Raw genomic sequence first — 11,829 nt, forward strand, 5'->3', positions numbered from 1 at the left:
AGCACAAATATTTGTGTCACTGACTCATAAATATTGACCTGTTTATAACTTGACGAGCTTTGTTCACTAATCCTTCCCATCCTAGCCTTTATTTTTGAGCGCTATTATTCGACACTGTGCTTTTATTTTGGTAGTTTTCCGGTGGTTCCGGAAGTGCCGAGTCGTCAGCGGTGGCACGACTCTTTAAAACGGTTGAGGTGTGACATGTTTTCATTGCGGCTGCACAATTTTACGGTTTATATGGACGACAGCACCCGACCGGAATGGGGACAAGGTATTTCTTCGATCTTATGGCTGAAATGATCATTTATTTGCTTGTAAGAGCGAGAATTGACGTTTGAAATTGTGCCGTAGCTCTTACGGTGTTTCCAATGACAATAAACAAATCCTTTTAAAAAAATAAAATCTGCATTGAACATCAGAACGCTTCACCATCGTTTTGGTGGGTTCGCTGCAATAAGAACTTGACCCATGAAGGCACTTTGATTTAGTCTTTTTAATGGCAGAAAAAAAACCCAGACAAGTTTGACACGGCCATTGGACTCTTGCAAGCATGTTGTCATGGCGATCTATTAACTAAAAAATACACCCTCAAAAAAGGGTTACAAAACCAAAAAAAAACAAGATTTGGCAACTAAGACTAGTGTCAAATGCAACCCAAAAAAAAAAAAAAGTCACATAGCCCTGAGTAGGAACAACCAATTTGGACCGGACCTGTTCTGACAGGATTTGTATAGACTGGATCCATACAGATTTAACGAGACCAGTTCTGACTCCTGTGCCTGTGTGTGAGTGCAATTTACTCCGGCAGGGCGGGAGGCCAGTCCACGTCGACGGACTGAGGGACAGGACAAAAAGACGTGGTTATTGAGAAAAGACAAGAATCCAAATTTGAGGCGTACCTGTACATCAAGTTCTAGGATGTCTGTGTGTGTGTCTAACAGCTGACACAAGTTTGGTTTAGTACGCCCAAAGTCTCCGTGGACAAACTCCTTGATGTAGCTAAGGGGACGGCTTGAGGAGAACAAAATACAACGGGATCTCAAGTTGGGAGGCGACAGCGTGCGAGAGGATACGTCCCGGCCTGCGTCTTGAGGCTGAGTCGGAAGTGGTGCTCGTCCAGCAAACTGGCGTTCATGCTGTGGATGAGGCGCTGGCGCACCGCCAAGGTGCGGCGGTGTAGAACCCTCAGAGGGGTCTTCTGATCTATCGTCAGGTCCTTCAGGGACAAAACACGAGGACAGAGTCATTGCCGGACGATTGTCGTCGGTGGAGCAAAACAAAATGTCCACCTTGATGTGGTTGATGAAGGCGATGTCGTCTTTCTGGATGGACTTTTGCGTCCAAACCAACGCCAGGTAGGACTTAGTCTTCTCCTCCTCGCCCTCCTTCATACGACTCATGGCATCTCTACATTTGGACAAAAGTATTGGGTCCGTGAATCGTGCATCGTCAAAGAGAATTTCCATCGTGGTCGGTTTGTACCTGCTGACCATCTGCAGATCTCGGACTCGGATCTTCTCCGAAGACGCGTTGATGAGCTGCAACGCAGTCGGGGATTGTGGACATCACGGCGCCACGTACGCACACACACACACACACACACACACACACACACCTGCTGCACGCTCTTCATGTCCTCCTCGCTCAGTTTGCTCTTGCGCGGGTTCAGCAGCTCCAGCGCAAACGGTCGACCTGGAAGACGAGGAGGAGGCGGATCGGTCGTCGTGGTGACGATGATAGGAGGAAGGCGGCGTGTTTGTCGCCGTTTACCATTTCCCAGCGTGCGGACGTCCACGTCTTCACGGCCAGATGACGAGAAATTAAATCCTGCCCCCCCCAAAAAGACAAAGTTGCCATTACGGCCGGCGAACCTCCATCTTGCTGTGTTTGCAAACAATTGCCGGCAGGTTAACCTTGCGCTCCGAAGGCGGCGAGCACGGGCGCGGCGATGAGCTCCTCCACGGACGACTCCATCCGTCGCTCGCCGTCGATGAGCCACGGCGTCTGCGGCAAACTGCGGCAGAACTTGTTGTAGCGTCCTGAGGGACGCCGCGCAAAAACGCAACATCAGCAAAAAGACAAATTGCGCCGCGCTTGACGTGTCCCCGCCACGTACCTGCCACAAAGACGGACACGTGGACACACTGGACGTCCAGCGGCGTGCAGCTGCTGCCCGGACGGGACGGCGGGCACGGCGAGTGTCTGACAAACAAAGCGGCAACTTTTTTTGTCCACGCCAACTTTTTCTTCTTCAAGGCGAGACTTACGTGATGAATTTGCTATCCGGGATCTTCTCCAGCGCTTTCACCACCGCCATCCGAGTAAACACGGACTGCACAAACACGGCTTGTCACCAACCGCCTGTCGGCAACGTTGCTTACCAGCTCACCTGTTTGTTCTTGGTGGCTTTGAAGCAGTCGGGACAAGTCTGCGCACTAAAAGAAAAAGTCTCATCATCCTTCCGGCTCAAAGCGTTGCAACGGTAACGGGTTGACAACTCACAGGAAGTGACAGTCGGCGTCCGTTTCCGGGTGAGTGAAGCCCACGCTGACCTCCAGCGCACTCTCCAAACACACATACCAAAACGATTTTAGCCACAATCATTTTTTTTTTTGCCGTGTTCAACTCGACACCCAATGCGCCCCCTCACCTTGGTAGCCACGGCAACGCCGGCCAGCTCCCGGGCCAGCAGGTCCTGCATGATCCACTTGAAGGCTTCCTTCACCTGGATGACATCATCTCGGCCAAGCACGCAGCATTTGGCTCTGGCGGGTCAAGCGACAGTTCCTCAAAATCGTCAAGTCGTGATTTGCCACGAAAAAAAAAAAGTTTGCCGTTACCTCACTTGTTCCTTCACGTGAAGCCAACACGAGTGCTGCGGATTCAAACGGGAGTCAGCAGCAGCAGGTAAGAAGTATGTGAAGCCTTAGCAACAACACTGACCTCGCGGACGCACATCTGAGCAGGCAACGAGATGGACAGCACCAAAGTTTCCACTTGGTACTTTTCCTTTCTTACGGCGTCGGCAATCTGCCAAGACATCTTCCTTCATTTTATTATCAATCAAAATGTATCAATTCAACCGTTTGTGCCCCGGGTGTCACCTGCACGGCGTGGCTGACGTCGCTGAGATGCTGGAGGACGCCCAAGCACACCACGCATACGCTCGACTCCTCCGCCGGCTCCTCCAGTTTGCTTCTTTTGCTGGCCGGTTGGAACTCCTCGGCATTGTGAGAACTGTTCTTTTCCTCCTCCTGCGTCGACTCGGACGATGCGCGCTCCTCTGAGGCGTTCACGAAAGCTCGAAGCTGCCTGAGCGTTTCCTGTTGAGGAGCAAACACCTGGATGAAACCCTTTGCGTGTCTGGTCATATTGGATGCATCGATCTGGTCTAGTCCGTGCAAAAGGTGACTTTCCGACGGCCAAACCCATCCGTCTACCTGGCAGGTGTGCCTGTAGACGTCCGGGACTCCGATGCAGCAGAACCTGAGCACGCAGCGAGCACAGCAACCTGAGGTCAACAGCTTCTTGATGATCTCCTTGTCCTTCTGCTTTAGGGGCAACATCTCCTGTTCACACAGCAAATACAAAAGCAGCTGATTCCACGCGCCCCCAATTCACATTCGGATTCGAATCTTAACTACACAAGTCGCAACATTTTTGTTTCGCCGCACGATTCTGACGTCACGAATTGTTTTGACGCGCAAAGACGCAACTCGTGCAGTGCGGCATGTGTGCGTCACACCGGCGGCTAAAGTAGCTTAGCTTTAACATATACTGACCAAAGTGCACGCTCAGCAGCGATTAGGAGACAAAACAAAGAAAACACTTATCCGGGAAGTGATCTTAATCAAATACAATTGTCTGCTAACATGCTAAGGTAATTCCAAACGGCTTCCGTTCCTTGTGGTTCACATCGAGCAGGCTTAGTAATCAAACCCAGAGCAGCTCGTTTTCATTCACACGTGATTCTGTAGTTGCTCAAAAAATGGGCTTAATAGACATCCATTTCTAGGACATCCAGACTTTTAGAAACTATTTTGAACAGAGCAACAGCAGATAATGCGTGGTGTTGCCCAGGGCTCCTGTATTTCTTTCTAATCATGACATGAAGGATATTTACTGTATTTAGAAACTAGTCGAGTGAAACATTTGTGACAAACGATATAATTTATCACCACTTTTTTCTTTCTTTATTTTTTACAATATGTTATGTAATTACCTCTGTTTTTTACTGTTTACATGTCTGAAGAAAGTATTAAATTCAATCCAATGCAATCTTTCGTTTCGATGCTCAGCAAGTACTTTCTGCTGACGTCATCTTTGCGCGCCCTCTTCTCAGCTTCCCCGGGCGTCTCTGGAAGCTTCTGAATTCGGTCGGGTCGACGTTTGAAAATCCTTCTCCATCTCAAAGCAAGAGTCGACATCCAGTCCCGGGGACTCATCGGTCCTTCTTGTGAGCGTCCCCTTCGACATTTTCCATCGAGTATAACGTCGCGATGCCCGAAGTGATGGCTATGCCGAAGGCTTCCAACGGAGGCATCTACAAAGGAGGGGCGTACGTGGACCGCGACAAGCCGGCTCAGATCCGCTACAGCAACATTTCTGCTGCCAAAGGTAGTTAAAAGCCACAAAGTGATGAAAAGTCTTCCGCGAATAGTCGTCGACCAAGGCGGAAGGTTTCGTCAAGTCCAGAGTCATCGCGGTTTGGGCCGGGCCTGAAATCCTTGCATGACTAAATCTCATTCAATCAAAATGAAGAATTTATTTGGCTAAATCTTCAATCCAGTTTCTTCTGGAATGGAATTCCGTAATGCAATTCATGCAAATCAGTTATTTAAATAAATATAATCTTTTAATAACCACTTTGATCACTCATGAATAATTAATCATGTTGAATCACGTGACAGCTGTGGCCGACGCCATCAGAACCAGCCTTGGGCCCAAAGGAATGGACAAGATGGTCAGTGAAGGCATCGCCCCAACCAACTCTTCTGCACCACGCCCTCCACTAACCTCGTTTCTTCTTTGTCTTCAGATCCAGGATGAGAAAGGCGACGTGACCATCACCAACGACGGGGCCACCATCTTGAAGCAGATGCAGGTGCTGCACCCAGCTGCCAAGATGGTACGTTCCGCCCCGAAGCATCTTCCAGCTCCCGTCGGCGTGCCCTTCTCACGAGCGTGTCTGTTGCAGCTGGTGGAGCTGTCCAAAGCGCAAGACATCGAGGCGGGCGACGGCACCACATCGGTGGTGGTCATCGCTGGCGCTCTCCTTGACTCCTGCTCCAAACTGCTCCAAAAAGGTCAGAATTTTCGAGTTGCGTTGTTATGGTACCGGCAGGATGATCAGCGGTCTCTAACGCGTCTTCCAAAACGGGTCGCAGGCATCCACCCCACCACCATCTCGGAGTCGTTCCAGAAGGCGGTGGACAAAGGCGTGGAGGTGCTGACGGCCATGAGCAGGCCGGTGGAGCTGAGCGACCGCGAGACGCTGCTCAACAGCGCCACCACCTCGCTGTGCTCCAAGGTGGTGTCGCAGTACTCCAGCCTGCTGGCGCCCATGAGCGTGGACGCCGTCATGCGCGTCATCGACCCTGCCACCGCCACCGGCGTCGACCTGCACGACATCAAAGTCACCAAGAAGCTCGGGTAAGGCGCGCCTCCACCCCCTTTTTTTTTTTCGTGACCACATGCGATGACTAAGTCTCGGTTTTCAGTGGCACCATTGACGACTGCGAGCTGGTGGACGGGCTGGTGCTGACCCAGAAGGTGGCGAGCGCCGGCGTCAGTCGAGTAGAGAAGGCCAAGATCGGCTTGATCCAGTTCTGCTTATCTCCGCCCAAAACGGACGTGAGTGGCCTCCGGCGTGCGCGACCCTCCCGCGTCGAGGCGTTGACGCCATCTTTTGTTTCGTTGGCGCCCGACCGCGGCAGATGGACAACCAGATCGTGGTGTCGGACTACGCTCAGATGGACCGCGTGCTGCGTGAGGAGCGCGCGTACATCCTCAACATGGTCAAGCAGATCAAGAAGGCCGGCTGCAACGTGCTACTCATCCAGAAGTCCATCCTCAGGTAACAAGTTGATGAATCGTGCCCTTATGAATTTGATGAGCGATTTAACGCCGGCGTCACGACAGGGATGCCCTGAGCGACTTGGCGCTGCACTTCCTCAACAAGATGAAGATCATGGTGGTGAAGGAGATCGAGAGGGAGGAAATCGAGTTCATCTGCAAGGTGAGCGGCGACAAACGTCATTGCAGTTGAGCAAGAAAGGGCCAAATGTTTTAGAAAGTTCAACTCGCTAGAAATAAAGTTCTTAGTAAGTTCTTGAAATGTTTTGTCTTGCCAGACCCTCGGCACCAAGCCCATCGCCCACATTGACCACTTTGCTCCCGAGATGCTGGGCGCCGCCGAGATGGTAGAGGAGGTCAACCTGGACGGCTCGGGCAAGCTCATCAAGGTGCGCGCGCACACGGCAAAAAGGTTGACCCCGCCTCGCTCGACGCCGTTTGTAACCGAAGCGGGACCTTCCTCAGATCACGGGCTGCGCCAACCCCGGCAAGACGGTGAGCATCGTGGTGAGGGGCTCCAACAAGCTGGTGATCGAGGAGGCCGAGAGGTCCATCCACGACGCCCTCTGCGTCATCCGATGCCTGGTCAAAAAGAGGTTTGTCCTTTAGCGCGCGCTAACCATCCTCCTTCAAAGGCGCCCCAGCGCATTTCCTTGGCGTTGGGGCGTAACAAGTGGAGGTATAGGAATGTCGACGCGCTCCCGTTTGTTCTCGCCCAGCTGTCACGTCAACCCGGCGAGAAAGGGGGCGCTCGCACACGACAACTTGCCCAGCCGCGCGTCGCGTCGTTCCTCCGTAACGCCCGATGTCTGCCCGGCAGGGCTCTGATTGCAGGCGGCGGCGCCCCCGAGATCGAGCTGGCGCTGCGGCTGGCCGAGTACTCGCGCACGCTGGCCGGCATGGAGGCGTACTGCGTGCGGGCGTACGCCGACGCCATGGAGGTGATCCCGTCCACGCTGGCCGAAAACGCCGGCCTCAACCCCATCTGCACCGTCACCGAATTGCGCAACAGGCACGCGCAAGGAGACAAGATGGCCGGCATCAACGTGCGCAAGGTGATTGATGACGTCAACCCGAAATAGAGCGGAGGCTCACCCGTCGGTGTCTCCGCCCCTGTCTCCTTGTTGACGGCACACGTTTTCCTCAGGGCGGGATCTCCAACATCCTGGAGGAGCTGGTGGTACAGCCGCTACTGGTGTCCATCAGCGCGCTCACCTTGGCCACCGAGACAGTGCGCAGCATCCTCAAGATCGACGACGTGGTACGAGCGAGCCCCTCCTTGGCGCCGCGTTTCCATTCCGTACTCGAGTCGATGGATCGATCATTGTCGTGTTCTCGTTTGCAGGTCAACACCCGATAATTGGACGCCGACCATCTACCCAACTTGGCCAGGCTCTTGATATGTTGCCTAAGTGAATAAAATTCTTTGTTTGTGGAACTACACAAGTGTCTCTGTCATTTTTCTTCATATTCTACCAAATGAAAGTAAGCTCAGCAAACAAATGATAGGGAGGAGCAGAGTTGGAAAGTTCAAGCACTCCAAACAAAAATGAATTATTCTCATCTTCTCAATAACGTTGAGACGTTTGAAAAATTCAGATTCTATTCCCGACTTCGCTCATGTTACGTTTCATGGAGAATGTTGGAGAAATACTCTTGATTGAAATTGCATGCGACACACCTACCACGTAACGTCACATCCTTAACAAGCTGTCTGGTTCTGTTGCTAAGCAACGATCGCTTCCGTTTTAATCGTCAGCCCGCTCCTTGCACGCGGAGAAATCTCTCCCCCAATTTGTGATTTGTATTCACACCTCTTTTGTCCCGTGACGTTTTGGGGCAATTCTTCTTCTTTTGTAAACGAGCCGCTTTGCGTGTCATATACGATGGCTAACGCGCACTGGAACAACGTGCTGGTGACGTCGTGTCTGAAGCGGCCGGTGGACCCGCACACCAGGGTACCGCTGGCCTCCTACGAACGGAATAAAGACAGGGACAACCGCGACGGCTACCAGCAGGAGCAAGAGATGGAGATGGAGAAGGAGGACGAGGTAAGGTAAAGAAAGAGTCGTGCAAAATTGCCGCCGCCACTTGAAATGCGACTTTCCCCACCATCACGTCAACTTGTACTTTGTCTTTCATGGCGCACCTTAGAAGTTTCAAATTGTGCTCCAATGTCTTTGTAACGTCAGCCAAACTCTGCAATAACAATGATTATATTATTACATGACAATGAAGGTATCATTTTAATTGGACTTTCAGGCCATGGCGTTCCACAGGGTTCTATTTTGGGGCCCTTGCTTGTATATAATTGAAATGGTCAAACTTCACAAAATGTTGCATTGGTTGTTTTTACCACTATTGCAATTGTACATTACAGTTGACTTGGATTCAACTTTTAAATACATTTAGAAATGTTTTGAAATGTTTTGCTTTCAAACGTTTATTTCCTAAGAGCGGAGCAGAAAATTCACAATTGGTTTCGGGTCGCGCCAAAATGAAAATTGAAAATCAGCCAACGTCATCGTGCCGACGGGAACACTTTTGTCTATTCGTGGGCGAGATTAGACGTGGTTCTGTCGGCAATGTTGCTAATCCTCCATCCACGCTCTGCCTTGTCACGCCGGGCGTCCGACGCCGCCATGTTAAGCCGCCCTCGGTGGGCCTCCTTCCATACCGAGCCCTAATAGGCTTAAACTTAGTGTTTAAGCTGGTTCCGTCTGCCCACTCACTCCAGGTGGCGGGCGGAGACACGCGCCACCACAAGGCCGTGGCACCCGGCGGCATTTTCTTCTCCAACGAGGAGTACTACAGCAAGTTGGAGGAGTTGAAAAAGGCTCATCTGCGCACCATGGCCGAGCTGGAGAGCATGTACCACCACAAGCTGCAGCTCCACGCCTTGGCCGCACCCAACACGCAACACCAACAAGACGGGCCGGGCTCCTTTCAGCATCTGAGGAAGTCTCACTCGGCCGTCGAGCTCCGGAGAGCTTCGGGGGCGTCGTCGACGTCGGACGACGCCACAGACGCCTCGGGTTCCGACGTGGAGAAAGGCCTACTGTTCTGCCCCAAAGAATTCATCCAGAACATGTGGGTGGACTTCAAGCTATCGCCTCGGACCCGCCAGCTGTCCACGTCGCTGCCGGGAGAGCGCCAAGGCTTCCGGCTTCGGCGAAGGGTCCCCGCCGTGACCGTTCCTAGGCCCTTCCAGATGACGCTGCGCGAGACCGAACGCCGGCAGCGCGAGGCCGAGCGGCGGCGGCGCGGCATCAAGACCCGCGCCGAGGTGGAGCTGGACAACGCTCGGGTGAGACGGGAGCTGGAGGAGATGGCCGAGTGCCGCAACAAGTTCCGCGCCAGCCCCGTGCCGGCGCACGTCCACCTGCCGCTTTACCAGGAGCTCCAGGAGCGGCGGCGGGAACCTCGTCGCAGCGGGCCCGACAACCGCCACCTCAAGACAAAGGTTACGAGGGTCTCTCGTTTTACCGTGTAGAAACGATTCATCGGAAACTCATTATTTCTGATGTATGATTTAGATACCTCGTTCGTGTTCCCCGTGTAATTTGCGGCGGGGTCGGTCTCTTAGCCTTTCAGCTTCCTGGAGAGGGAACGCCTGAAGAAGGAGCAACAGCAGCAGCAGCAGCCGCCGCCTGGCCAGCCGGAGCGGCCCAAGCCCTTCAAGGCCAAGCCGGTGCCAAAGTCGGTGTTGGCGGCGGGCGATCAGAGGAAGGAGGAGCAGCTGTACCGATCCATCAAGAAGCAGATGAGAGCCCAGGAAATGCTCCGCAGCGCCTCGGCCCCTCCCAGCACGCTCAGCAAAAGGCTGGCGGAGAGCAAGAGGAGCAGCGAGCAGGCTCAGACCTTCAGCCACCGCCCGCTGGTCAACAAGGACGTGCCCGACTTTGACGTCACCTTCAAGCGCTTCCAGAAGCGCATGGAGCAGACCAAAGAGGTGAAGCCCACCACGGCGTGCGAGCCCTTTCAACTGAGGACGGCCCGCATCCCTTCGCAGCGTCAGCCGAAGGAGGAGAAGGAGTGCGGCGGCCCGACGGCACCTCGCTGGCCGCGCGTCCGGCGCTCCGGCACGCCCGACTCCAGCCTCTGCTCGTCCCTGTCGGGGAGCGTGGAGCTCCTTCCCGCCAAGGACACGGACGCCACCAAGAAGCGACACCAGGCCGTGAGGTACCCCGGCAGCAGATCCCTTGCCTCCTCTTCCTCCCCAAGGCATAGCCTCCTTAGCCACCTTGCTAGTGACTGAGTTTCCTTTCGAGGACCCGCCCCATCCTCACTCCATGCCCGTCCCTCCATAAGCCCATGTAGATCCTTCATAGAAGTTCATCTAGTAAGTCATTGACAGTATCGGGGAGGTGACTACTTTTGGAGGAGCTGGTGAACAAAGCCGGTGTGACTGTGTGAGCAGGCAGGCCCTGGAGCGCAGGAGGAGGGCCGAACAGGAGGAGGCACGCTGGACGGAGAGGCAGAAGGAGCGTGAGAGAACGCTGCAGAAGCTGGTGCAAAAGCGGGCCAGCGCCATCGACCCGCACGTGGCGCTCACGCACACGCACGGCAACAAACTCCAAGAGTTCAGGTGAGAGACGCCAGACAAAGCTGCCGGCCCACCTCAGAGATGTCAGAAGGCAGGAAATGTGCAGGTGGGAACACAAACGGTGACATGAAATCCAACTTTGGGAATGTTTGTGTGCTTCTCGTCACCTTGTTCAGGAAACAAGACCGCCAGCGCAGGAGGGAATATCAGCAGGAGATCAAGGAGATGGAGGAGCGCGTGAAAAGCAGGCCGCTGCTGCTAGAGCAGGTTGCCCAGGTACACAACAAGTCGCGATTCCCCAGATTTGTACGCTCCAAATACAAGGTGCCTTGAGATCACAGTGACCTGACTTTGCCCCCACTAGCTTCATGCTAAGAAAACTTGATTGACAGAATAACAGATAGCATTAGTGGTTGCGGCGATAGAATGCTGTAGGAAACATATGAACACAAACGGTGGAGCAACACATGTAGAGAGATAAAATAGCAAATTAGCACGTTCTTAGCTTGGTTGTCAACTTGTCCCTGTCTCCATCTATACCGAATTCCTCCTCCTTGCCATTCTGAAGATGTTCTATGTCGCTACAACAGAAGAACGCCAAGCAGGCGGCACAGAAGCGTTTTGCTGACACGTTGCACCGAGTCCACCTGAGCGAGGAATTCCTCAGCAGAAAGGCTGACGCCACACGGTAACTTCTCCTTGACAATTAGCATGATCAACGTCGACCCTCCTTAAGATGACGAAACGCCGACGTCCTCTCTCTCGTTTTGCCCAGCGAGTCTTCGGAGTCGGAGGACGCCGCCTTGTTGCCCGTCCACTACCGGAAGATCTTCCTGGATAACCAAGACCAGGAGGAGAGCGACAAGGCTTCGCCTGACGGCAGCGAGGACGCCGGCCACTACTCGGACGACGACGACCATCAGAGGGACGCGGAGGAGGCTGAGGATGAGAAGCAGGACGACGACGAGGAACTGTCTTAGCGCTCGGCGCAAAGTGCACCGTGGCTAGAATGCGAGCCGTTCGCAAAATCCCACGGTACGACATCTTCACGCGTTAACGGCCACCAAGAGGTCGCCTGCAAGCAAGCACATTTTTTCTCAATAAAAAGATAAATCACTCAATTATCAGTCTTACTTTGTGCCACTCTGAATGTTGTGCTGTGGTTCATTTGATTGAAATTTGTGACATAATTCCCCTTAATTGAT

The 11,829-nt window shown here is 53.3% G+C and overlaps 3 protein-coding genes across 7 annotated transcripts; 2 read left to right on the top strand and 1 right to left on the bottom strand.

Annotated features, from left to right (window-relative positions):
- Positions 1 to 482: 482 nt before the first annotated feature.
- On the bottom strand, positions 483 to 7,650 carry pus10 (pseudouridine synthase 10). 5 transcript variants are annotated; one of them, XM_085911282.1, is made up of 18 exons: positions 3,786 to 3,952; positions 3,444 to 3,572; positions 3,108 to 3,326; positions 2,947 to 3,033; positions 2,844 to 2,878; positions 2,654 to 2,768; positions 2,506 to 2,567; positions 2,393 to 2,438; positions 2,271 to 2,335; positions 2,120 to 2,205; positions 1,917 to 2,042; positions 1,774 to 1,830; positions 1,619 to 1,695; positions 1,486 to 1,541; positions 1,293 to 1,410; positions 1,077 to 1,219; positions 903 to 1,002; positions 483 to 838 (listed from the first exon to the last, which is right to left on the bottom strand). In XM_085911282.1, exons 2-18 carry the CDS (start codon positions 3,567 to 3,569, stop codon positions 800 to 802), a joined length of 1,557 nt encoding a protein of 518 aa, XP_085767408.1. In that variant the 5' UTR covers positions 3,570 to 3,572; positions 3,786 to 3,952; the 3' UTR covers positions 483 to 799. The 5 variants fall into 5 exon arrangements, with proteins under 5 accessions (XP_085767408.1, XP_085767405.1, XP_085767406.1 ...); XM_085911279.1 differs by lacking the exon at positions 3,786 to 3,952 and adding an exon at positions 4,226 to 7,650 and having other exon boundaries at positions 483 to 1,002; XM_085911280.1 differs by having other exon boundaries at positions 1,619 to 1,830; positions 3,786 to 3,957.
- On the top strand, positions 4,312 to 7,524 carry cct4 (chaperonin containing TCP1, subunit 4 (delta)). The gene is made up of 13 exons (XM_085911283.1): positions 4,312 to 4,620; positions 4,914 to 4,966; positions 5,042 to 5,131; positions 5,201 to 5,309; positions 5,391 to 5,655; positions 5,724 to 5,856; positions 5,940 to 6,079; positions 6,145 to 6,241; positions 6,357 to 6,467; positions 6,544 to 6,674; positions 6,899 to 7,133; positions 7,226 to 7,339; positions 7,424 to 7,524. The coding sequence occupies exons 1-13, from the start codon at positions 4,503 to 4,505 to the stop codon at positions 7,436 to 7,438; spliced, it is 1,611 nt and encodes a 536-aa protein (XP_085767409.1). The 5' UTR covers positions 4,312 to 4,502; the 3' UTR covers positions 7,439 to 7,524.
- Positions 7,651 to 7,824: 174 nt separating the features above from the next.
- fam161a (FAM161 centrosomal protein A) lies at positions 7,825 to 11,745 on the top strand. The gene is made up of 7 exons (XM_085912343.1): positions 7,825 to 8,129; positions 8,816 to 9,541; positions 9,665 to 10,260; positions 10,499 to 10,666; positions 10,801 to 10,900; positions 11,215 to 11,312; positions 11,400 to 11,745. The coding sequence occupies exons 1-7, from the start codon at positions 7,965 to 7,967 to the stop codon at positions 11,602 to 11,604; spliced, it is 2,058 nt and encodes a 685-aa protein (XP_085768469.1). The 5' UTR covers positions 7,825 to 7,964; the 3' UTR covers positions 11,605 to 11,745.
- Positions 11,746 to 11,829: the final 84 nt, after the last annotated feature.

Source organism: Syngnathus leptorhynchus, chromosome 5 (assembly GCF_054491065.1).
Source record: "Syngnathus leptorhynchus isolate UIUO chromosome 5, UIUO_Slep, whole genome shotgun sequence".
NCBI classification, from domain to species: Eukaryota; Metazoa; Chordata; class Actinopteri; order Syngnathiformes; family Syngnathidae; genus Syngnathus; species Syngnathus leptorhynchus.

What these genes read in the sequence shown, in the direction of transcription:
- fam161a (XM_085912343.1), top strand. Translation starts at nt 7,965, where the DNA reads ATGGCTAACGCGCACTGGAACAACGTGCTGGTGACGTCGTGTCTGAAG. An exon ending in AGATGGAGAAGGAGGACGAG is followed by an intron (nt 8,130 to 8,815) that starts GTAAGGTAAAGA and finishes CACTCACTCCAG; the next exon opens with GTGGCGGGCGGAGACACGCG. An exon ending in AGAAAGGCTGACGCCACACG is followed by an intron (nt 11,313 to 11,399) that starts GTAACTTCTCCT and finishes CGTTTTGCCCAG; the next exon opens with CGAGTCTTCGGAGTCGGAGG.
- cct4 (XM_085911283.1), top strand. Translation starts at nt 4,503, where the DNA reads ATGCCCGAAGTGATGGCTATGCCGAAGGCTTCCAACGGAGGCATCTAC. An exon ending in CAACATTTCTGCTGCCAAAG is followed by an intron (nt 4,621 to 4,913) that starts GTAGTTAAAAGC and finishes ATCACGTGACAG; the next exon opens with CTGTGGCCGACGCCATCAGA. An exon ending in AAAGTCACCAAGAAGCTCGG is followed by an intron (nt 5,656 to 5,723) that starts GTAAGGCGCGCC and finishes CTCGGTTTTCAG; the next exon opens with TGGCACCATTGACGACTGCG.
- pus10 (XM_085911279.1), bottom strand. Translation starts at nt 3,569, where the DNA reads ATGTTGCCCCTAAAGCAGAAGGACAAGGAGATCATCAAGAAGCTGTTG. An exon ending in GACGCCGACTGTCACTTCCT is followed by an intron (nt 2,439 to 2,505) that starts GTGAGTTGTCAA and finishes TTTTTCTTTTAG; the next exon opens with TGCGCAGACTTGTCCCGACT. An exon ending in CTCAAGACGCAGGCCGGGAC is followed by an intron (nt 1,003 to 1,076) that starts GTATCCTCTCGC and finishes CCGTCCCCTTAG; the next exon opens with CTACATCAAGGAGTTTGTCC.